Source organism: Peromyscus maniculatus, chromosome 10, assembly GCF_049852395.1.
Source record: "Peromyscus maniculatus bairdii isolate BWxNUB_F1_BW_parent chromosome 10, HU_Pman_BW_mat_3.1, whole genome shotgun sequence".
In the NCBI taxonomy this organism is placed as follows: domain Eukaryota; kingdom Metazoa; phylum Chordata; class Mammalia; order Rodentia; family Cricetidae; genus Peromyscus; species Peromyscus maniculatus.
In genome coordinates, this window is record NC_134861.1 from 9224654 (window position 1) to 9248720 (window position 24067).

Here is a 24067-nt window from a genome sequence, read left to right on the forward strand (position 1 = left end):
TGCCCCAGGGCTGTGGGCCCAAGTCAAAAGGACTTCCTGAGGATGGGTTCCTTAGGGGAGGAACAGCAGCCAAGCATAACATTCCGTGTCCACCTTCCTGGACTCCCCTCAGACCTCCAGGGCCCACCTCCTCCCAGGCCCTTCTGCTGGCATTCCTGTTAATGACTCACTGAGGCTGAGGAGAAGGCTCTCTAGACCTTGGGGTTTTGTTTTCCATTTTTGACATGGCTTCTGTTTTCTCTGGCAGAGAACATCCGGCCCAAATTCAGTCCAAGTATGACCCATTCCCAGGGAAGTGACATCCCATGGCCCCTCATGCACCCTGTAGCCTCCCCAGCATGACACATTGGACCAGACTGGATGCATGGAAGCAAATTCCCAGAACTGATTTTGAGCATAGTGATTCAGAGGAGGGCAGTGGGCGAGACTTGCTTCATTCATTCTTGGTGCTACCACCAGGCTGAAGTCACTTATGCGCTGGCCTAGCTGTGAGAGGGTTGTCCTGGGATGGGGACAAAGCTGATGAGGGCCAACGGCCTGTGGGATGCAAGTGTTGACCATGTGTACCAGGCACAACCCAGCACGATCCATTTAATATGTTGTGGACACTGGGGTCACTTGCCAAAACAGATGGCTAGGAAGGCAGAGACAGGATAACCTCAGGAACCAGTTCTTGATGTTGTATCCCTGCTTGCTTAAGAAGAGCCAGAAAGGGGGCTTCCTGGGGGTGGGTGTGGAGCCCAGTCTCTGAAAGTCTCCCTGGTTCTCTACCTGCTCAGGCTGGCCCGGGGAGGTAGGGGTTGAGATGTCCTGACCTGCATTTTCCTTTTTCTCCATGTCAATCATCCTAGGGCCCCTATTCTCTATCGGGGTGCCTCCCCACTTGGTTGAGAGTTGCCTGCCACTGGCCTGGACCTACAGCTACAAGCCCACTTTTACATCCGTCTTCCTTCAACGGCAAATGCTTAGCTGTAATGGCCACTGGGGCCAGCCAACGTTATCTTCTAGAAGCCGATGGCAAACACCCTGGCACTTCCACCGATGTATCCTGGGATGCTCCGAGTCTCTGTGCGCCCTCCGGGCCTGTGTGGTAGCCAAAAATATTGTGAACCATTTGTTGTTGTTTTAACCGATTCCGGTTAGAGAAAGGAAAGAAATAACTATTTGTCCACATTGGGACCCGAGCGCTGAGCTCTAAAGTGGGGCTCTATCTCCAGGACAGCAGCTGGGTTGCTGAGGGCAGTTCTTCACAGCCTCCCTCGGAAAAGTGAATCCTCACAGGCTGTCTTCTCTGTCGTGGACAGTGGTTGGCTCCACAGGCCTGGGAAGTTGGTGATAACTGCACGAAGGCGACACTGGTGACACGCAACAGGTGACACTTTGAAGAACCAGCCTCCAGAGAGGGGGAAGGAGTGGGATGCCAGTACCCGCGGGGCCTAAGTCTCTTTTACCCTCCCTCTTCTCCTAGCAAGCCGGGAGGCTCGGAGCAGAGGGCACAGCAGGTAGAGCATAGGCCTCCTTAGACCCCGCACATCCGCACATCCGCTCCCGCATTTAACTTCTAATCTGCTCTCTCTCCTCCCAGGCCTTCCTTCCCCCCACGCGCCCTGCACCCAGACCCTCTAAGCTGGGCGCAGATGCTGCTGGTAGTCGGGGCTCCGCGCTGCTCCGCCTCCCTCCCCCGCAGCCCCCGGTCCAAGGCCAACTCCTTCTCCTCCTCCTCCGGAAACCCGAAGCCCCCGCCCTGGCCAGGACTTCGCAAGCACTCTGGAGGGCGGTCCGCGTGAGAGCTAGCCACGCGGGGTGGGAGCGCCCAGCGCCGCCAGCCAGAACCTCTCCCGGAACCCCTCATCGTCCCTGAATCTCCCTCTCCCACCCCTTTTTGGATACCCTCGACGCCCACGTTGCTCCTCAGGGTCCCTCACGCCCTTTCCCGCCCCGCCCCCCGCGCGGGGCACCGCCCCTGCCACCCAAGTCCCGGCTTGAGCCCACGCCGCTGCCGCGCCGTGCCCAAAGCCATGGCTGCGGTGCGCACCGCACCTCTGCTCTGCGGCCTCCTGGCACTGCTGGCGCTGTGCCCCGTGGGGAGCCCACAGACGGTGCTGACGGACGACGAGATCGAGGAGTTCCTCGAAGGCTTCCTTTCGGAGCTGGAGACCCAGTCCCCGCCCCGGGAGGACGACGTGGAAGCCCAGCCACTTCCCGAGCCCACCCAGCGCGCCCGCAAATCCAAGGCAGGGGGCAAGCATCGGGCAGATGCAGAAGGTGAGAACCAGGAGGCGTGGGAGGCCATGGCCTCAGGTGAGCATACAGGTGGAGGGTCTGGACACTTCCCCTGCTGCCCAGTGAGGAATGGCTCTCCAAGTGCAATACAAGGCAACATCGTGCCAGGCAGCAGTTCTAGCCAGGAGTTTGGAGACCTGGAGGTATGTCCAGCACAGGGTGGCACTAGGCTTTTGCGGTTCTGGGGATCCAGTCGTCCAAGTCTCATGAGGATGTAGGTTTGGGCCAGAGGGGGATTGTGTTTTACCTCCTGCCGTTCAAACTGACCCTAGTCTGTTAGTGGCAGGCTTCTGTCTCCTCTCCTCCCTCAGAAACACACAAGGAGGGGAGGGGGATGCGGAAGACTTCTGTTCTCCAAACTTCCAGGTGAAAGTGGGCAGTCTGAGATGGTCAGAACTAGCCGAGGTGATACCATCGCGGAGGCATGTAACCCGGAGCCTCTTACGTAACCAGTTGTCCGTAAATCTTGGCTGGTTTTCATGGCCCTCTGGAGGGTGGCAAAGGATCTTGTGATCTCTCTCCCAGGAGACTGTAAGGCACCACTCATCATTCCTGAGGTCAGCAGCTCCCCCTCCGGCCCCCACTGCTGTAGGTCTATCCTGCTCTTCCCTGCCCCTCACCTCCCTGCACACTGCCTCCAGCAGTCATGGCTTCCTAGACAGGGCTGAAATGACCCTGCTTCTGCTCCATGTTTTGTGATGTTCCCTGTGTGTGTCATGTTTCCCATCCACCATGAAATTCTCTGCAGCATTTGGAGCTCCTAGGGTGCTGGGAGGGTGGCCCCTGCTGCTAGACTTCTCTGAGATGGGCCAGCAGCTAGCAGCTGCCTACCTGTTCCTCTGTCCTTGATGTGGTCCCCAAGGCTTTCCACCTACCCTAGACCTTCCTTTTAGGCTTCAAGATGTACTGAATGCCTGCCTGCCTTCCTGCCTGCGTGCAGGGCTAGGGAACCAAACCCAGGGCCTTGCACACACCAGGGGACGGATGGCTCTAGTACTGAACTTGAGGGTCTCTTTGAAGTTTTCTTGTCGCTGTACGGAGGCTCTAGGAAGGCCGAGCCATGTTCTTTAACTTGCCTGGCAGTCTGCTCAGGAGCCTTGCTCCTCCAGGCGCCTTCCCTGAGCCTTCATGCCTGGCACAGAACTGTGCTCCGGGACTAACCAGACATTGAAAAAGTGGATTGTGAGGGTCCCCCACGAAAGTTTTGGCAGATGGAAATGGCTCCCTAGATATCATGCTCCATGCTCAGTCGTCAGAGCAGCCGAGAGTTGACGCTGGGTGCTGGGGATGTGCAGACAGGGAGCCTGGACACGGATCTCATTCTACCTACCATTTGAGCAAGTGACTAACCTCAGTTTCCCGAGCTATACCGGGGACTGACGAGTGCCCCCACACTCAGGCTGTGGGCACCCTGAGGGACCACATGGGTACACAGAATGGGCTCTGATTGATTCTACATCTTCATCCTTGGCAGTCCCTCCTGAAAAGAACAAAGACAGAGGGAAGAAAGGAAAAAAGGAGAAAGGCCCCAAGAAACAACCCCTGGAGGTGTCCACCAGACCTCCCAAGAAAGGAGAGGAGAAGCCACCCAAGGCCACCAAGAAGCCCAAGGAGAAGCCACCCAAGGCCACCAAGAAGCCCAAGGAGAAGTCGTCACCTAAGGCCACCAAGAAGCCCAAGGAGAAGTCGTCACCTAAGGCCACCAAGAAGCCCAAGGAGAAGCCACCCAAGGCCACTAAGAGGCCCTTGGCAGGAAAGAGGCTCTCAACTGTGGCCCCCTTAGAAACGCTGGAGTGGCCACTACCCCCACCCTCCAGCCCCAGCCCCCAGGAGCTACCACAGGAGAGAGGTTTGTAGCAGACTCCTTGGGGTTCTGACCTCCTTGAGGACATGGAGAAATGAGGAGAGGTTCCTGGGACCCTAACATAAGGAAGCTTTGAAGCCTTGTCCTGAACTTGGTAGTTTTATCAGCGAGTTCTCTGAAGGCTGCCACTTGGGCAGGGAGAGAGCTTGAGAGCTTATAGGTAGAGAAGCCTGTCTCCTGGCCCCACCTGTTTCCTCCGCTGGCACCAGCTTTATAATAAGCTTCCCCGCATCCCCTAGGAGGCAATGTAGCACTCCAGCCCCAGGGTATACCAGCGGAGTGCCTGTGTTTCCTTGGAGTGAGCCGTGATCTTAGGAGGGCGACCATAGGGTCCACAGGCTCTCAAGGTGGTCCGGGTAGGCACCCCTGTTTATCTGCTTCTGGGTCTTGTGTGTTGTAGGAAGAACCTTCCCGAATACCTGGCAGGGTCAAGGAGAGGGGACCCAGATGGAGGCCAAGGAGCACCAGCCGGGTGAGTAGCTATCATCCTCTCGGTCTCAGGGTGACCAGCCACTCAGCCCTGCTAGACTCCGAGGACCTCTGGACTGGACCTGGGTAGGGTTGTCAGGAGGCCATTGTTTATCTTTCCCCTCAGAGCCAGAGGAGGAGACCGAGGCACCCACACTGGACTACAATGACCAGATAGAGAGGGAGGATTATGAGGACTGTGAGTAGACCCCTACCCAGGCGTGGACTAGACTCTGGCCTGGGCACTGATGGTTCTACCTGAGATCCACCCAGCGCGGCTGCTTAGAATCTACCTCCCCCTTAGTTGAATACATCCGGCGCCAGAAGCAACCCAGACCGACACCCAGCAGGAAGAGGCTCTGGCCAGAGCGCCCTGAGGAGAAGGTTGAAGAACCAGAAGGAAGGAAGGAAATCGGTAAGATGGGAGGCAGTAGAGAGGACTCAGGGTCAGAGGAGAGGCCCTAGTTGACCTCCACCTTACCCCCACAGATCCACCTCTGAAGCCTCTGCTGCCCCCTGACTATGGGGATGGCTACTTGATCCCCAACTATGACGACAGTGAGTATCTAGTATCCCGGAGTCCAAAGGATACAGGTGCGTGGGTATCTGGGGCCAAGAGCACAGTCAGGACACTGGGCCTTCTCTGCCTACCTTCCTGGTTCCTGACTTTGCTCTTGCCTCCAATAGGGGTGTCCCTGGAACTCGCTGTCAGCCCTGTTACCCTGTGCGGGCCCAGCCCTCCCTCCCCTGGGCTCTAGCAGGCTTCCTGCCAGCTCACTGCTTCTGCCTTCTCCAGAGGGTGGGCTGTGGCCCTTGGGGACTCCTTCCCAGATCCCACTGGGTGCCTCCGATCTCCTTTCTGGGCTCTTGGCTGTACAGGTCCTTATCTTTCCCTGCTCTTGTCTTACTATTGATGCCTCCAACCCTTGGCCTCAGCCCAGACCTCAGGGCCTGCCCCCTCCTGGCCACATGTGCTCACTGCCACCCAGGCATCTCTCCTGCCCATCTTTGATTCTTCCTTCACATAGGCAGACCTTGTACCAGGTTTGTGACCTCAGTCCTGGCCCGTCCCCTACCTTCTCGCCTCTCTCCCCAATTGTTCAGGCCTGCCTTATGGGCTCCTGTGAAGTCAGGAGCCAAGGCCAGCGCGGGATCGGGCCCAGCTAAACCTGGCTTTCTCTCCTACAGTGGACTATTACTTTCCCCATCCTCCACCACAGAAGCCAGATGTTGGACAAGAGGTGGATGAAGAAAAGGAGGAACTGAGTGAGTGAGACCAGGCAACTACCATAGCACACCACCATCTGAGGCCACGTGTGTCTGCTAGATGGGCCTTTCGTTCCCTCAGCCTGATCCTTATCTGCATGCCCCAGGCTCAGCCTGACCCCTCCCTACATGCTCTCAGGTCAGCCTGACCCCCATGTGTCCCCAGCTTAGCTTGAACCCCACCACATGCCCTCTGCTCAGCCTGACCCCTCCTGCTTGCTCTCGGGTCAGCCTGACCCTCATGGACCCCTAGCTCAACCTGCCAGGCTTCTCCATGCATTCCCAGCGTAGCCTAGCCTCCCTACTCCAGGCCCAGGGCTGACCTGACCGGCCTCTCTTATCTGCCATGGCCCAGAGAAACCCAAAAAGGAGGGCAGTAGCGCCAAGGAGGAGACAGAGGACAGGTGGGCCGTGGAGAAAAACAAGGACCACAAAGGTGTGTGGCCAGTCCCCGGGGGGGCGGCGTTGAGATTTTGGCTGCGTAGACCCTTGGCTTCAGCCCTTCCCTTGGCTCACAGGGCCCGGGAAGGCCGAGGACCTGGAAGAGGAGTGGACTCCGGTGGAGAAGATCAGTGAGTAGGGCTAGGTGTAGGGTGATGACGCCACTCAGGACCACACAGGGGACCAGATCTCCCTCAGAAGCCCATCCCACCATAGCTTCTTGTAGCACACGGGAGAGCCTCGTGCGCTGAAGACAGCCTTACTCAGCTGCACCTGTGGGCTGACCTGAGGCTGGCCTGCTTCAGGGGTGGGGTGAGGGTGGGCAGAACTCCTTGGTGTCCAGCAGCTGGGTGACAGCCGGGATGGGGACAGGGCCTAGGGAAGGGAGGGAGGGAGGTCTCCAGCTGCCTTTGTAGGCTTCAGTTTGAAGCCAGTGTGCCAACGGCCTCCTCTGGGTGAAGTCCCCTGGGAACCGGGGATTTCTCTTAAGTGTTAGGCACCGCCAGCTCATTCTTCAGATGGCGGCTAATGCAGGGGACGCAGGCTTGGGTCACATTGGCTCCTGGCCTGATCTGAGTCCCCTGGAGATGGGTGGCATCTGCAGTCTTCAGAGCCACAAGCTACACAGCTGCCCTCTGACGGGCTCCCACATGGAAGGGCCTCTGAATTAATGAAGGGAGGCTGGGTCCGTGAGCCGCTAACCCAGGGTTGTGTGTCTGCAGAGTGCCCGCCCATTGGGATGGAATCACACCGCATTGAGGACAACCAGATCCGTGCCTCCTCCATGCTGCGCCATGGCCTGGGAGCTCAGCGGGGCCGGCTCAACATGCAGGTGAGGGAGTGGACTGTCCAGCCTGCAGTGGCCCGGGGCTCCCCGGCCCGTGCTCAGCCTCCCCTTTAACAACAGGCTGGTGCTAATGAAGACGACTACTACGACGGGGCCTGGTGTGCTGAGGACGAGTCGCAGACCCAGTGGATCGAGGTGGACACCAGAAGGACGACTCGGTTCACAGGCGTCATCACCCAGGGCCGAGATTCCAGCATCCAGTATGTAGATGGGCTCTTAGGCAGTGGGCAGGGGCCCCAGCACAGCTCTGAGTCCCACTTGGGACATTCTAGATAGCGCTTGACCTGCACTGGAAAGGCCAGGAAGATCAGTGAGGGGCCAACCATGGCCCTGGCCCCCAGTCCACGGCTAGTCAGTCTGCATGTAAAGATTGGACAGTGCAACAGCCACTGCCCATGGCCAGACACAGACTCTGGCTCCAAGGGGTCCAGGCCATGCTCCACAGCCCTGCTCCAGGCTCAGAAGTTTGTCTCAAGGCCTTAGCGCCTTGGATGAGAGCAGCGTTGCCTTGACTGTGTCTGCTCCACAGTGACGACTTTGTGACCACCTTCTTCGTGGGCTTCAGCAATGACAGCCAGACCTGGGTGATGTACACCAACGGCTATGAGGAAATGGTGGGTGCCCAGATCTTCTGCTTGGCTTTCATTGTCTGGGCCAGGGTGGGCTCTTGGGAGAGCAGGGTACCACAGAAGAGGCCTGCTTCTGTCTAGACCTTCCATGGGAACGTGGACAAGGACACACCTGTACTGAGTGAGCTCCCTGAACCAGTTGTAGCCCGTTTCATCCGCATCTATCCTCTCACCTGGAACGGTAGCCTGTGCATGCGCCTGGAGGTGCTAGGCTGCCCTGTGACCCGTGAGTGAAGGGGGGCTGGCTGTGGCTTTGGGTGGCTGCAATGGGATTTGGGGGTGGAGCCAAGGGCAGCTGATTCAGGCCCTGCACACCTGCTCTTCTGCAGCTGTCCACAGCTACTATGCACAGAATGAGGTCGTAACCACGGACAGCCTGGACTTCCGGCACCACAGTTATAAGGATATGCGCCAGGTCAGGAGCCTGAGTCACAGGCCGGGATGGGCCCTGTGCTGGGGTACGAGGGCGTATCCTCAGCCATGTCCCTATATTTCAAAGGCATACTCTCCCTTCAAGGAATGTTGGCCACCTCTTACTTTAGGGAAGGAACCAGTACCTGGGGGCATCAGAGGGACGGGTGTTACTTGCCTCCTCCCATAGAACCCATTGGGAGCAGGAGGATGCTGGTCAGTGACATCCCAATGTCTCCTCCCTGCCAGCTGATGAAGGTGGTAAATGAGGAGTGCCCCACAATTACCCGCACATACAGCCTGGGCAAGAGTTCACGGGGGCTCAAGATCTACGCCATGGAGATCTCGGACAACCCTGGGGAGCACGAGCTGGGTGAGGGCCTGGGGACATTGTTTTGCCAATGCCTAGAGTACCAGGGTCCCTGAACTGCTTCCGTCCTGTGGGGCCTGTACAGTCGATACACAGTACTCACCATCTCCCGCCTGACCTGGAGACCCCAGGGGATCCAGGCCTGCCTTGCTGCGCACCAAAAGCCTCAGCTGCCCCCAGACCTTATGGGTACATCTGGGCCTTGCCAGGCTAAGTGCCTGCTGTGGCTCCTATCTTTGCAGGGGAGCCTGAGTTCCGCTACACAGCTGGGATCCATGGCAACGAGGTGCTAGGCCGAGAGCTCCTGTTACTGCTCATGCAGTACCTGTGCCAAGAGTACCGTGATGGGAACCCCCGAGTGCGCAGCCTGGTGCAGGACACGCGGATCCACCTGGTGCCCTCGCTGAACCCTGACGGCTATGAGGTGGCCGCGCAGATGGTGGGTTATGGGGCTGGCCAGGGGTGGGTCGAGACTGGAGGTGTGGGTAGTCCTTCCCTGACTTCCCACCCCATAGTCACCTATGTATGGTCTTCCTTGCAGGGCTCAGAGTTTGGGAACTGGGCACTGGGGCTCTGGACTGAGGAGGGCTTTGATATCTTTGAGGACTTCCCAGATCTCAACTCTGTGCTCTGGGCAGCTGAGGAGAAGAAATGGGTTCCCTACAGGGTCCCCAACAATAACCTGCCAATCCCTGAACGCTACCTGTCCCCGGATGCCACGGTGAGAAGCAAGCAGGTCTTGGCATGCCAAGCAGCTGGGGTAGGGTGGGGGATTGCTGATAGGCAGCTGAGGTGTTGGCATTGAGATCCTGGGGGACAAGAAGAATCAGAGGGACGTGGACAGGATGTGGGAAGTAGAGCACTAGTGTGGGTGGGGCTCCACAGATGGAAGGGGACATGGCTTCTTATGACACCCGTCCCTAGGTGTCCACAGAAGTCCGGGCCATCATTGCCTGGATGGAGAAGAACCCCTTTGTGCTGGGTGCCAACCTGAATGGTGGTGAGCGGCTTGTGTCTTACCCCTATGACATGGCTCGGACACCTAGTCAGGAGCAGCTATTGGCAGCAGCCATGGCGGCTGCCCGTGGAGAGGATGACGAGGAGGCATCCGAGGCCCAGGAGACTCCAGATCATGCGATTTTCCGCTGGCTGGCCATCTCTTTCGCCTCTGCCCATCTCACCATGACTGAGCCCTACCGGGGAGGGTGCCAGGCACAGGACTACACCAGCGGCATGGGCATTGTCAATGGAGCCAAGTGGAATCCTCGGTCTGGGAGTAAGTCAGCCTGGGAAGAGCTTGGGAAAGGCCTGTGATCTGGGGAGGGCATGACCACGGGTCTGTTTTTGTCTGTCCAGCTTTCAATGACTTCAGCTACCTGCACACCAACTGCCTGGAGCTCTCTATTTACCTGGGCTGTGACAAGTTCCCTCATGAGAGCGAGCTGCCCCGTGAGTGGGAGAATAACAAGGAGGCGCTGCTTACCTTCATGGAGCAGGTGGGACAGCCTGGGCTACCCAGGAGGACGATGGAGCCTGGGAGGAGTGTGGACGTGGAGTCTCCACGTGGGCCCATATCTCCCTTTTGCAGGTGCACCGTGGCATTAAGGGTGTGGTGACAGATGAGCAAGGCATTCCCATTGCCAATGCTACCATCTCCGTGAATGGCATCAACCATGGTGTGAAGACAGGTATTCTGCATGTCACCCCCCCCCCCCCCCGTCCCCCCTGTTTTTAAGGGTCGACATGTACCTCTGGCTGGCCTAGAACTTCTGTATAGTCCAGGCTGGTCTTGAATTCACAGCCCTGCCTTGAGTACCGAGATTACAGAGCTAGTATCATGACACCTGGCTCGTGTGTGTATAGCTCTGCCTTCCCAGGTGGGGCTCACCTTGTCCTCCCAGAGTAGTAGTCAGTCTCCCCGGTAGCAAGGCAAGCCTGGGGAGACCTCTGAGGACTGGGCCTGGGGGAATCTGAGAGGGCAGAGCTGGAGAGGCCCTGGGACAGTCAAGCCTTATCCTCTTTGTACAGCAAGTGGGGGAGACTATTGGCGCATCCTGAACCCTGGTGAGTACCGCGTGACGGCCCACGCAGAGGGTTATACCTCGAGTGCCAAGACCTGCAACGTGGACTATGATATTGGGGCCACCCAGTGCAACTTCATCCTGGCTCGCTCCAACTGGAAGCGCATCCGGGAGATCCTGGCTATGAATGGGAACCGGCCCATCTTCCGCATTGACCCCTCACGACCCATGACCCCCCAGCAGCGGCGCATGCAGCAGCGCCGTCTCCAGTACCGGCTCCGGATGAGGGAACAGATGCGGCTGCGCCGCCTCAACGCCACCACAGGCCCTCCCACCAGCCCCACCCCTCCCCCTACACCCCCCTCTTCCCCTACACCAGGCGTTACCTGGAGACCCTGGGAAACTACAACCACTGCAGGCTGGGAGGAGTCCGAGACTGAGACCTACACAGAAATAGTGACAGAGTTTGGGACCGAGTATGGGACTGAGCTGGAGGAGGAGGAGGAGGAGATGGAAGAGGAGGAGGAAGAGGAGATGGTCACAGGCCCCACGTTTCCATTCACAACAGTGGAGACCTACACAGTGAACTTTGGGGATTTCTAAGACTGGGATCCCAACGCCTGGCCTAATTCCAGCTAAGACAGCCCTTCTCAAGTCTGCTCGCTGTCACACAGCCGTCAGAGGTCCCCTGGACAGGCCCTCCTCCCCAGGGTGGGACAGCAAGGCCACCAGGACTCCGCAGCCAGAGTCTATGCAGAAGCTCCAGTTCTACCTGCCAGCCTTTGGGGAGGGGCAGGCGAGGAAGCCACGGTCACATCAATAAAACAAGCTCAAGGCACCAACCGCCCTGTTCTGCCCAGTGGGAGAGAAGAGAGTCTGGCTGGCTGGGGGCCTCTCCCTGACAGTCCCGTCCCACACATGCCCAGATGCTCCAGGTTCAGACCTGGAAAAATTCATGGTTTATTTACAGGGCTCAGGTGGCAAGGGGGAATGGCCCAGCTGCCTCTCCTCAGGGACCCAGCCCCAGGTCTTCCAGCTCATCGTGTTCTGCTCCAAAGCCTGCAAAGCTGATAGGCTGGCAGGCCAGGCTGCGTAGGTTCACCAGGCAGGCAGTCTGTGTGGAACTGAAGTCAGGAACGGCCACCAACAGTACCACCTGGTCCTCAGGACCTGCAAGGCAGTTGTAGGGGGCCCGCCTTAGGTGCCTTAGGTTCCGGTGGGACCTGCCTCACGGGGAGGTCCCCACAGCTGCACCCTGTGCTCAGACCCACCCCAGACCCTCTCCAGGCAGCTCCCCCTCACACCAAACACAAAGGCCACCGCACAGGCTGTCGGTCCTGCGGGGACCCTTGTACCCAGGTGAGGCAAAACCGTTCCTGACGACTCAGGCCCGGAGCCCCCCCAAAGATAAAAACTTACCTCGGATAATTTTGGAGCCAAAGCTGGGGGTGTTGCCGCAGAAGTAGACATGAGGGCACTCGGGGAAGATGAACGGGTCAGTTTTGTAGAAGGGGTAACAGCCTGGAGAAAGGCCTGTTGCTGAGCAGCTGGCCATTAAGATGCCCCTCCCTCCCTCCCTCCCTCCCTCCCTCCCTCCCTCCCTCCCTCCCTCCCTGAGTGCTACAGCATCCCAGCTGTGACACAGGTGCCCTGTGGTCACCCGGCACCACTAGGGGCCGTACGCTCCTAGTCGGTAGCTGTACAGGGCTTTGGCTCTGGACAGAGTGGCTTGCAGAACAGCTTTGCTGAATATGAGGCTGGGCTGGGCCATCCCAGCACGCTTGGTCCCTCAAGTGTAACTGAGCAGATACCTAGGGTGTCCGGAGCCGTGGGGCTGATGTGACGGACCCGCAGGGTCCACTCTAGGATCTCTAAGTGGTCTTCCATGCTGCTGTACCGGAAGATATCACTCACATTCTGTCCCGACGTCCCCAGGAACCTGAAAGGGAAAAGACTCTGTTGACTGTGGCCTGGAGGGGGCGGCTATCACTGCCACCCCACCCACAAAGACTATCTCAGCACCTACCTACCCGATGGCCTCATGGGGGTGCTCTAGCCAGCCTTACAGGGTAGATAGATACCAGGAGGGCCTTCTGCAGCCCTGTCCCCTCCCAGACTTACTCTGTCCCCATGTCTTGTACCATGCTGACTACCTGACTCCGTCAATGGTGGCCTGGTATGGGTTGGTGACCAGCTGGAGTGTGGAGTAGGCAGTGGCCAGTGGGAACATGCAGGGGTGCAGGGGCTGCTGGGGGAGCGTGTAGTTGGTTGGATCAAACTCGCCTGGCATCACATCCACGGGTACGGAGGCCTGGAAGGCACGAGGCAGGGGGAGCTCGTCTGCCTCAAGAGGCCCCACCCCCAATCTGCCCACCCCGTCTTCCCTTCCCCCCTTCCCCATGCAACAGCAGCTTCAGCAGCTGGATTTCCACAGCCCCTCCAGTCCCCGAGCCGCTCACACTCAGCTGCAGGAGGATCTCATCCAGCATTTTGACTGCCTCCACGCTGGCTGCCTGGGTTTTCTTGGTGAGGTACTTGGCCTGGGAGAAGAGATCCAGGATGTGGTAGGGCCCTCAGTGAGGCTCTGATTAGGGGACACCCAGAGCCCATCAGGGTCCTTGGCTCTGAGAAAGGCAAAGGCCAGCAGCAGGTACGTCTACCTGCTGAAGGGTCGATGGGGTGGAACTCCAACTCCACCCTGGCCCCCCCATGCCATCGGGGAGTGGGGGACAGCCCTGGAGCAGCAGGCCCAGTCATGCTACCGGGCCAGGGCTGAGTCGTTGGGCAGACTCCATACCTTGTTGATAGAATCTCTGCTCTGGGTATTGTGACTGAGGAGGTTGCCTGCCAGGATGACTCGGGAGACATGGGCGGCACTACATTGTTCTCCTTCGTCCCCAAGCTGCCCCGTCACCACATCCACCAGCAGCTGGGTGCCCAGGAGGCTCTCGCCGCCACCTCCGCCCAGGCCCAGCCCGGATACCAGCAGCACAAATCTGCAGAGGATGGTGAGGTCTTGCAGGTTGCTGGAAGGGGGGAGGCGATTCCTCCCAACAGAGACACTGGGGTGCCCGAGTGCGGCTCCTCACCTGTCCGTGTCAAGTGGGGGCATAGGCTTCTGGGGAGCCAGGTCAGCAAAGCAGTGGTCCTCAACCTGAAACCTGCCATCGTCTCTCACGGAGCCAAACACTGCCAAGACTGTCCCTGAGGGAGGGTGGGAGCAGAACCCCGAGGTAGCCTCTGAAGGTCTCCTACCTCTTAGCCACCCCCCAGCCACTCCAGCAAAGCCTCGATTAGATGTCTACTCAGGCTCACTGCTCTTGAATGGAGACAGAAGACTGGTCTCCCAGATGATCATCCGTGGACAAGCAGCCTCTGACCACGTGAACCCACAGCTGCTTCCCAAGACGCTAGCGTGGCAGCCTTTAATGCACAGGCCTCCCCATACACACCTTGCTGGGTCTCCCACAGCCACCCTCCTTTCAGGGGGTCCCCACCACTCCCACCTGTGACCAACTTCGACACATCGATGGTGCCTTTCAGTTTGATACGCTGCAATTCATCTTCTAAGACCAGCTCATCATCTGGGTGGATGTATTTGCTCCGAGGAGGCTGGGGGATCAGGTTGTGCTGGGAGGCAGAAGGCAGGCAGTCTCAGAGCCCAGGTCGCCATAGCTCCCGAGTTAGGAAGTGGCACCACAGTCTCTGCCTGCCTGGATTGGCTTTCTTACCCCCTCTAGGCAGAGGCCCAGCCTCAATCCCCTGGGACAAGGCTGGCGCGTCGGGGATGGGAGGGCTCACCTCCTCGCTGATCTCCCGCAGGATGGAGGGCTGGAGCGGCATGGCTTTGAAGAGGGTGCCCACCACACAGCACTGTTCCCCAGGCTGCAGCTCACACAGCTTCTTCACCCCAACTCCACTGCCTGGGCGTGAGGGCACAGAGTCAGACTATGAAGGCCCACCCTGATGACCCCCAGAGGACCCTGCTGCCCAGCCTCTACCACAGGACACTTATCGGCGGGTCTCACAGGAGTGCCTGCTCCCCTGGCCTTGGCCAGGAGCGAGAGCATGTTAAGTGAAGGTTCCCTGGACCTCAGTGTGATGGTGAAGGGGGTCCATCAGAGGGGATGGAGGGGCTGTGGGTGGATGTAGTGGGACCTTGATGCCGAACAGCTACAGAGGCAGGGAAGGCCAGGGGCCAGGCTGTGTGGGGACGGGAAAGAGACTGGAGTGGGACAGGCACAATCCCGGGACTCGTGGAGCCACCAGAAACTGGAAGGATCTACCCTAAAGCCTCTTGAAGGAACCAGCCCTGCTGACAACCAGAGTTCAGACTTCTGGCCTCCAGAACCACGGGGAATAAACATGTGTGTTGTCCTAAGTCCCCTGTTTACAACACTTCTTTACCGTGACCACAGGAAGCAACTATGAAACATTATCTACATCCCAGTCACATGCTACGTCCTGACAACTACCATGTCCTTAAGACGTTGGATTCTTTTTTTTTTCAAGACAGTGTTTCACTACATAGCCCTGGCTGTCCTCGAACTCACTCTGTAGACCAGGCTGGCCTCAAACTCACAGAGATCCGCCTGCCTCTGCCTCCCGAGTGCTGGGATTAAAGGCGTGTACCACCATGCCCAGCTAAGACTTTGGATTCTGATGTGCCAGCCCCTGCTCTGCCCAATGCTTCCTTCTCTGAAAATATACCTTACAATTCCCACTTCCTGCCCCTCCACCTGGGTCCACTCTATCCCCTGTGGAGTCAGCAGCCTGGTTCATTCAAAGCCCCCAGGAGGCAAACCAGAACATATGTGAGTGGCCTTTATGCTCAGCAGGAACGATGTGGAAAGCCAAGCTGGGCAAGAAGAAGGAATGCAAGTTCCAGAAAGCTCCAGGGCTTCCTTAGCACAGACCCAATCCTAGAACAAATTGCTGAGGAGGCAGGGTGAAGTGGAGGCTGGGCCAGAACCACACTCATGCCCCGGAACAGCCAAGAACATTCCTCAGAGCTCCACCCAGAGGAGCAGACGATTCCACAGAAAGAAGAGCGACTCTAGCACCAGAGAGAAGCATCAGGTGCCAGGATAAACAACAGATTCCAAATCCCCACCTGTGGCTCTGCTATGGTTTGGGTGTGGTCCATCCCTCAAAGGCCAGCCTGCCATGATGAGGGGCTCTCTCTCATCATGAGGGTGGGCAAAGAGTGACTAATCTGCACTGAGGACAGGAAATAGCTGCCATCACTGCCAGAACTCAGTCCTTACCTCAGACCAGCCTCTGAGCCAAATCTAGCTTAAATCCCACAGGTTAATTTAATCCTCGTTATCATCTTAAGAAGAGAGCCAAAGAGGCTAAGTTTCCACGGTAACTGGAAAGTGTTAACAGGTTAGAGAAAAGGCCAAGGTCTAGGTGCTGGGCTGCTCGGAGCGGCGTACCCCAAGCTTACCCCAGTGCTGCTGGGCCCGGCTCACCAGGAAGGGTCTCATCTGGATGAGGCGGGTGGCATATATGTGAGCATACTGTCGGCTAAAGCTGCGCTCTCCCAGTCGAAAGGGCTGTGAGGAGTTGGTGTAAGTCGCCACAGGCACCCGGGCAAAGGTGGCATTGCTGGCCGACGGTGGGGCCAGCAGAGTGTGGGCCCTCTGTGCCGCCTGCTCTGAAAACATGGCAGCCCTCCTGGCTTGTTCGGTCCAAGCAGCTGTGTCCAGGCTCAGGAGCATCACTGCAAAGACACACAAAGGCATCCCTGCAATTCCGACTTCAACACCAAGAGGCAGCTCCCCTGGTGTCTCAACCCAGCTGCCCACACTACATTCACTGGGCACCGAGAAAGAAGGGGAGCACACGTGTGTCTGGAGATGTCATCCTGCAGCCTTCATCAGAAAAAACCTGGAGCTCACTCCAAACCTTGTTCATCGAGTTCTCCATATTTCTACCCAATTACCAGGGTCTCAAATTCAACATACCCTCAAATCGAATTACCGATCTGCCTTCATCCACTTCCCTGGAAACTACCCCACTTCTGGGAATGCTGCCAGGCATCAAAGAAGCCTGCCATAATATAATTAGTGATAAAAATAAAACAAAAAGTTGTCCCTGCTCTGCTCATGACTCTCCAATGGCTGCTTTTTCGGTAAATAGAGACCCAAGTTCTTACCACTCCCTGTAAGATCAGCTCTGGGCCCGATGGTCCTTCCATCCCCATCCCCATCCCCCCCACCCCCACCTGTTTCTCTTTCCAAGTATCCCTTCCACAGCAGGGGCTCCAGCGGAGCTACTCTAGGCTGGCTCTTCTCCTGTGTGCCCCCCAGATTCACTGGCTTTTCCCCTTCAAGTCTCTCCTCAAAACTCCCACATCTAATTTACTACCTCTGCCACTCCAATTATTGGCATCATTTGTCTTCCCAAGCGTTTACTTTGCCTCCTCCAAATGCACCCTAAGTTCCAGGAAGGCAGAGGGTTTTGTTTTCTTCCAGGAGGTATTATTGCACAACCGCCCCACGAGTCGGATTAAGATGTGCTCGGGGGATGCACAGAGAATTTCAGTAAATAGTATGGAGTGCTTCAACATATTTTTCATGCATAGATAAAATGACAACAGTCTGGACACTGTAAGTTCTTAACACAGCTTTCTTTTCATTTTACTTTTTTGGTACTGCTAATACAAAGTTCCAATTCTTGCTAGCTGGCTCTGCTTTCTTTAATAAGGCAGCTCTGGCTTAGGAAGCGGACTCAACGAATTTGCCAAAGGGGCGCGTGTGAAATGTAAGCCAGACACGCACGGTGGTGGGCAGCGGCCCACACAGTGCCCCCAGCCACACGCGGCGGGCCACCCGCCCCGCAGCAGACACCCCCAGCTCGGGCCCACTCAGCAATCCGTAGCACCATCGAGACCCCGGCCCGCGACCCCAGGAGCCCCCAGGCTGGCCCAGCACCCACGTTAGCCCCGCTCGCCAGCACACTCACCGCGCCGCGCTGCATCCCGCCAATCTCCGCGCGCCCGTCCCGCCCACCGGCGCACCCGGCCAATCGTCTTCCGCTTCGCCCCGCCCATCGCCGCACGCCTCATCCGGCCAATCCCCGTGTGCCCCGCCTCTGGTAGCCGAGGGAACACCGAGCCACGCCTCCGGTTGCTCGGACAACGTGCCCGCCCTCCCCCGCCCCCCCCCCGCTCCCCACTCTCACCCCGCGCTAGGATTCCTGCGCATGCGTGGGTTTGCCGCTGGGCCAGTGTGAGCGTGTAGGGTAGGGTGGGCCGCTGTGAGGCTCTCCACTCGGCTCCCGTCACAGTCCGCAGTCGCTGTGGCTTGGTGGCTCCTGGGGGGATGAAGCTTCCCTCCCACTCTCTATCCTGCGCTGGGATTGTCATTCTGGCTTTTTAAGGCCCGTCCTGTCAAGCAGCACGCACTAATCCGTGCAAGCCAGCCGCTCTTCTGAATTCTCAGGCCTTACCTACTTCTCAGATTCCCTTTGAAGCATGAGCTAGGCTCCCATGTCACAGGCAGGGAAACGGAGGCAAGGAACACTCACCCGGCTAGGGAGCCAAAGCTGGGATTCACACTAACCACCCTGACTGACTTCAAGTGCAGCAGTCTTCACTGGTAACATTGTACCTTTTCATTTTTTTCCCCGCCTAATTACTCAGTCCGAAACTTAGCATTTAAGGTAGCTTTCTTCTAACTTGATGAGTTTTTTGTTTTGTTTTTCATTGTATGTGTATGGGTGGTTTTGCCCTCATGTATGGTTGCGCTCTACATGAGTGCAGCGTCCTCAGAGGCCAGAAGGGGGCGTGATAGCCCCTGAATTGAAGTTACAGATGGTTGTAAGCTCTCACGAGTGCTGGGAAGCCTTGTGGAAGAGCAACCGGTGCTCTTAACGACTGAGCCATCTCCCCAGCCCCTGGTTTGTTTTTGGTTTTTAGTGGATCTATTTATTTAAATTATGTGAATGCACGTGTGTCTGTGTGTGGGTCTGTGCATGTGAGTGCAGGTGGCCTCAGAGGACGAAAGAGAGTGTGGGATCCTTTCGAGTGGGTGCTGGGAGCCCAGCGGGAGCTCTCTGAAAGAGCAGGAAGTGCTCTTCTTACCTAAGCCCTCTCTCCAGCCTCTTCTTCCTGCTTTAATAATATTTTAATAATTTGTTTTTAATATTTCACTTTGTCAAATACTCTTTCCTGTGGAAGTTGGGGGTGTGAGGGTGTGGGGTTTTGGCTGCTGATTCAAGTAGTCTGCGGCATTTTAAAATATTATGTTGAAACATTGTTGTGTTCCAGGGACAAACCCCATGTGATGGCTGTAGAAACTAGTGAGTGGAAGTAGAACCCAGAGTTATAGTAACACTACGCTTTCTAATTGTTCCTCTCCCTCTGCTAGAGGTGCTCATTTGGTTTTTAGCTGCTGTCTACCAGCGTTGACTTCAACCCTCAGAACTCTCTTTAGTATTTCTTGCAGTAAACGTCTACTGGTAATGAACTCCATCAAATCCTATCTGTGAGTGTTTTTTTTTAAGATTTATTTATTTATTACATAAACACTGTTCTGTCTGCATGTATGCCTGCAGGCCAGAAGAGGGCACCAGATCTCCTTACAGATGGCTGTGAGCCACCATGTGGTTGCTGGGAATTGAACTCAGGACCTCTGGAAGAGCAACCAGTGCTCTTAACCTCTGAGCCATCTCTCCAGTCCACTGGTAGTGGCTTTTTCTTGAGACAGGTGTCTTATATCTGGTGTAGAACTCACAGTGTAGCCAAGCAGGACCTTAAACTCCTGATTTTTCTGCCCACATCTTCTGAGTGCTGGGATTACAGGCATTGCCACCACCTTGAGTTTTGTGACGTGATGGAGACTGAATCCAGGGCTTTATGCATGCTAAGCAAGCACTGTGTCTGCTGAATTACATTCCTTCACTGTACTCCTGCTTTTGTTTGTTTTTGTTTTGAGTCGGGTATCTTGCTAATCTCCAGTTGTTAGCTTCTGCCTCCAGAGTGCTAGGACTACAGCTGTTCTAGTTAGGTTTCTATTGCTGTGATAAACATGATCAAAAGTGACTTGGGGAAAAGGCTTATTTAATCTTATAGAGAAGTCAGGACAGGATGGATATGTTGGCCACCTTGATAGTGTTCACACATCTGGGAGGATCTGTTCACTTTAGCTTTTTTTTTTTCTGTTTCTTAGATTTCTTTTTCTAAAAATTTTTATGTATATAAATGTTTGCCTGCATGTATACCTGTGCACCATGTGCATGTAGTGCTCTCAGTGGCCAGAAGAGGGCATCAGGTCCCCCTGGAACTGGAGTTACCATGTGGGTGCTAGAACTGAAAGAATCCAAGCCTCTGAAAGAGCAGCTGATGTTTTTAACTGTTGAGCCATCTCTCCAGCTCCCTATTCCTTAATGTTTGATAATTTTATCTGATTTTCACCTTTGATGTTCTTTATTGTCACTGTCCAAATTACCTTAAACTCTGAGTCTACTAAAGGCTTCATTTTAATTGGATTTTTCAGCTTCAGAATATTTTTGCTATCTAAAAAATCAGCTTAAAAGTTTTCTTTTTGTCTGTATCCCCATTTGATTGTACTGTGTGCATTTATTTGACTGTGTGCTTCCTCATTAATCAGCATTAATACAGTTGCTTCAAATAATTTGTCTGTCGGGGCTGGAGGGATGGCTCAGAGGTTAAGAGCACTGGCTGCTCTTCTCGAGGACCTGAGTTCAATTCCCAGCAACCACATGGTGGCTCACAACCATCTGTAATTTGATCTGGTGCCCTCTTCTGGTGTGTAGGCAGAATACTGTATACATAATAAATAAATAAATCTTAAAAAAATTAAGAATTTGTCTATCGAGTCAGTCTTCTGGACTTTCTCTGGTGTATGGGTCTTTCTACCTCCTCATCCTCATGACCTCTCAACCTTTCTGGTGTGAATTTTATTAATTTTCCCCCCTTTGAATGATTCATACTGTCCTGTTTCTTTTACACTCTATGATTTTTAATTTAGGGTTGGGGTTGAAAAATTTTTTGGCTTTTTTATTTATTTATTTATTTTGAGACAGGGTTTCTCTGTGTAGCTTTGGAGCCTGTCCTGGAACTCAATCTGTAGACTAGGCTGGCCTAGAACTCACAGAGATCCTCCTGCCTCTGCCTCCTGAGTGCCGGGACCAAAGATGTGCGCCACCACTGCCTGGCTGAAATTCCTTTTGATGTTTCTGTTTAATTCTTTTAAATTAGCATACAAAATAGTGTGTTCATTATGGCATTTCACACATAAATATCATTATACTTTGTACTTTTTTTTCTTTTTGAGACAAGGTCTCCTACGCAGGACTGGCTCTCCTGGAACTCACTATGTAGATCAGGCTGGCCTGGAACTCACAGAGATCCTCCTGCCTCTGCCTCCCAGTGCTGGGATGAAGGCGTGCGCTGCACCATTGTTATTCATCTGTTTCTTTTGCTCTTCTTTGCCATCCTCCCCGCCCCTCTCTTTCTGGTCTCTTTTCTTCTTTCCCTCCCTTGTGCGTTCACAGTAGGTGTGTCAGGTGACCCCTCTTTCCTCCTCACTTGTCGTGGTCATCCCCCCTCCTCCCTTACCTCTCTCTGATATATAAAAACTGAGCATTTGGACCCCACAATCAGGAACTCTAGACCTCCAGGCTGGAGAGACGGGACAGAGGTTTAGAGTTCTTGCCGATCCTGCAGATGGCTCGGGTTTGGTTCCCAGCACCCCATGGCAGCTCACAATTGTCTTCCTTTAAATCATTCCCTTAGCTGTGGCACATTGCTCACTCAACAGCAAGATAACTGTCACAGACCTGGAAGGTCCCTAAAAGGCTTGGTCCCCAAGGAGGTGCTGGTGAAGACAGTGGAAACTTTTTTTTTTTAAGATTTATTTATTTATTACTATGTAATATGTATGACTGCAGGCCAGAAGAGAGCACCAGATCTTGTTAGAGATGGTTGAGCCACCATGTGGGTGCTGGGAATTGAACTCAGGACCTCTGGAAGAGCAGTCGGTGCTCTTAACCTCTGAGCCATCTCTCCAGCCCCAGACAGTGGAAACTTTGGGAGGTGTGGTGTCGGAAGATACGCCCCTGGCCTTTTCTCTCCCTTTCTTCTCACCTCTTAGCTTTGAGGTGAGCTGTTTGGCTCCGTTTTACATTTCTGCATGGTGCATTGCCTTGTTTAAGAGCAGTAGGGCCACAGATCCTGAGCCTGCACTTCTGAAACCAAAATTTAAAATAGACCTTCTTTCCCTCGCTGCCCTCCCAGGGTCTCGCTGTGTTGCCAAGGCTAGCCCCCAAGTCCCAGGCTCAAGCACTTTTTCTGCTAATCTTCCGAAGTAGCCAGGGCTGTAGGTGTGTACCTTTGTTCAGACTAAGCCTTTTCGTAAACTGATTATCTCAGGTATTTTGTTACTGTGCTGGAAAACTGTCTGAGAGGTACAGGCTTGGTGTGTGGGGTAGTCAGTGTCTTAATTAGTGTTCTGTCGCTGTGAGAAGACACCATGACCAAAGCGACTTATAAAAGAAAGCATGGGGGGGTTGCTTACAGTTTCTGAGGGTTAGTCTGTTTCCATCATGGTAGAGCATGGCGGCAGGCATGCATGGTCTGCAGCAGGAGCCCAGAGCTTACGTCTGATCCACAAGCAGAGGCAGAGAGACTGGGCCTGGTGTGGGTTTTTGAAACCTCAGAGCCCACCCCCAGTGACACCTCCTCCTGTGAGACTCCTACCCCTTCCCAAACAGTTCACTGCCTGGGAACCAAACATTCCAATATATGAGCCTGTGGGGGGCATTCTTATTCACACCACCCCAGTCAAGGAGTTAGGGAATTCCGAGAGGAGGCAGAGTCCCCAAGACATATCTTTTTTTTTTTTTTTTTTTTTGGTTTTTTTTTTTTTTGGTTTTTTGAGACAGGGTTTCTCTGCATAGCTTTGCGCCTGCCCTGGAGCTCACTTGGTAGCCCAGGCTGGCCTCGAACTCACAGAGCTCCTCCTGGCTCTGCCTCCCAAGTGCTGGGATTAAAGTCGTGCGCCACCACTGCCCGGCCGACATGTCTTAAACTTTGAAATGTGGACATTTCAGCAAGCAGTTGGAACTTCTGGAAGTTCTTGTCACAGCTTAGTTAAAGCAAAGGAGGTAAACAGCCTGGGGCCTCATCACTTTGGGCCTGTGGTGGGCTGAAATCCTGCCAGCGGGAGCAAGGGGAGGAGACTGTTCACTTCATAGCAGACGGAAGCAAAGGGGGGTGAGAATACGGACAGTGAGTTCAGTTAGCCGTGCCATCCTGGCCAAAGCTAAAAGGAAAGCTTGTGGTCATAGGTGTGCGTGGTTATTGCCTGTCTCACACACTCATTTTGAGATTGGGGCCATGCAGAACGGCCTTTGACTGACTGCAGAGTCAAACCAGCAGTCACAGAATGCGACTTTTTCTTTCTTGGTTTGTCTGTGTGTGGTTTTCATGTCCAGGGCTCACATCAAACTGGCCAGAATGCACTTTGCACGCCCACATCAACAGAAGCCTAAAAGCACAAACTCTGGCTGGTTCACTGTTTTGTCTTGTGGTAAGACCTACCACCCTTTCCCTGACTCTGCTTTCAGTAACTGTTTCGTCTAGACTCCATGGTTCTTTGAGAAGGGACTCTAGAAACAGTGTCTCTTACCTAAGGCCACTTCACCCAAGAACCAAGGTGATTTCTAGCTCTCTGGTAACAGATGTTGGGAGAATCATTGTGTATGGAAGGGCCACCCCTGGCTAGCTGAGCTCTTTTGATAACTCTAGGAATAACTGGCTGGCTTTGGGAGGAGCAGTTAGAGAAGTCACCAATGCCAGGCATCAAGACGAAGTAAATACAGTTACTCTAGGGCTGTCAAAATGGCCCAGTGGGTAGAGGCACTTGATGCATGAGCCTGACTGCTGGGGCGCCATCCCCAGAACCCACATAAAGGTGGAAGGAGAAATGGACTCCCCAGACCCAGGGATTTTGTTTTTAAACAATAGCTTTTTAAAAATGAATTATTTTAGATTTCTTTATTTTATTTTATGTGTATGAGTGTTTTGCAGGTCTGTCTGTGTACTGCATGCATGTGGTACCCAAGGTGGCCAGAAGAAGGTGTCAGATCACCTGAAATTGGAGTTATGGACAGTTGTGAACCACGGTGTGGGTGCTGGGAATCGAACCTGGGTCCTGAGTCCTCTGTAAGAGCAACAAGTGTTCTTAACTGCCGAGTCATCTCCCCAGCCCTAAAATAATAGCTTTAGCATCTGGCTTCTGGTCAGGCATATAACAAGTTGGGAAGTGACCACTCCATCTACACAATAAAGAAAACTGCTGAGCAAACCCAAAATTACCAGCTTTTGTTAGAGCCATCAGAGGATTGCGGTCTTAGGGTGAACCACTATCCTGAATACCCAGGACAGACAGGCAAACACGGAGAACCACAGCTTACTCATGGCTGGAACTGGACTCA

The 24067-nt window shown here is 54.9% G+C and overlaps 2 protein-coding genes across 3 annotated transcripts; one reads left to right on the forward strand and one right to left on the reverse strand.

Annotated features, from left to right (window-relative positions):
* The first annotated feature begins 1761 nt into the window (after positions 1-1761).
* On the forward strand, positions 1762-11438 carry Aebp1 (AE binding protein 1). The gene is made up of 21 exons (XM_006972987.4): positions 1762-2265; positions 3758-4132; positions 4548-4619; positions 4743-4814; positions 4920-5030; positions 5105-5173; positions 5804-5881; positions 6237-6317; positions 6400-6453; positions 7045-7154; positions 7230-7369; positions 7699-7783; positions 7880-8024; positions 8128-8213; positions 8459-8582; positions 8822-9018; positions 9121-9300; positions 9504-9855; positions 9936-10075; positions 10168-10267; positions 10608-11438. Exons 1-21 carry the CDS (start codon positions 2019-2021, stop codon positions 11201-11203), a joined length of 3414 nt encoding a protein of 1137 aa, XP_006973049.1. The 5' UTR covers positions 1762-2018; the 3' UTR covers positions 11204-11438.
* Positions 11439-11536: 98 nt separating this feature from the next.
* Pold2 (DNA polymerase delta 2, accessory subunit) lies at positions 11537-17628 on the reverse strand. 2 transcript variants are annotated; one of them, XM_006972988.3, is made up of 11 exons: positions 17570-17628; positions 16050-16325; positions 14402-14523; positions 14107-14230; positions 13690-13804; positions 13398-13596; positions 13060-13140; positions 12754-12911; positions 12412-12539; positions 12020-12121; positions 11537-11770 (listed from the first exon to the last, which is right to left on the reverse strand). In XM_006972988.3, the coding sequence occupies exons 2-11, from the start codon at positions 16321-16323 to the stop codon at positions 11610-11612; spliced, it is 1464 nt and encodes a 487-aa protein (XP_006973050.1). In that variant the 5' UTR covers positions 16324-16325; positions 17570-17628; the 3' UTR covers positions 11537-11609. The 2 variants fall into 2 exon arrangements, with proteins under 2 accessions (XP_006973050.1, XP_042141599.1); XM_042285665.2 differs by having other exon boundaries at positions 16973-17575.
* Between the last annotated feature and the right edge of the window lie 6439 nt (positions 17629-24067).

Coding starts and splice junctions, on each gene's coding strand:
- Pold2 (XM_006972988.3), bottom strand. CDS start 16,323: ATGCTCCTGAGCCTGGACACAGCTGCTTGGACCGAACAAGCCAGGAGG. Junction 12,540..12,753: donor GCCACCATTGACGGAGTCAG/GTAGTCAGCATG, acceptor TTTCCCTTTCAG/GTTCCTGGGGACGTCGGGAC. Junction 11,771..12,019: donor TGGCTCCAAAATTATCCGAG/GTAAGTTTTTAT, acceptor ACTGCCTTGCAG/GTCCTGAGGACCAGGTGGTA.
- Aebp1 (XM_006972987.4), top strand. CDS start 2,019: ATGGCTGCGGTGCGCACCGCACCTCTGCTCTGCGGCCTCCTGGCACTG. Junction 4,620..4,742: donor GGCCAAGGAGCACCAGCCGG/GTGAGTAGCTAT, acceptor CTTTCCCCTCAG/AGCCAGAGGAGGAGACCGAG. Junction 8,583..8,821: donor CCCTGGGGAGCACGAGCTGG/GTGAGGGCCTGG, acceptor CTATCTTTGCAG/GGGAGCCTGAGTTCCGCTAC.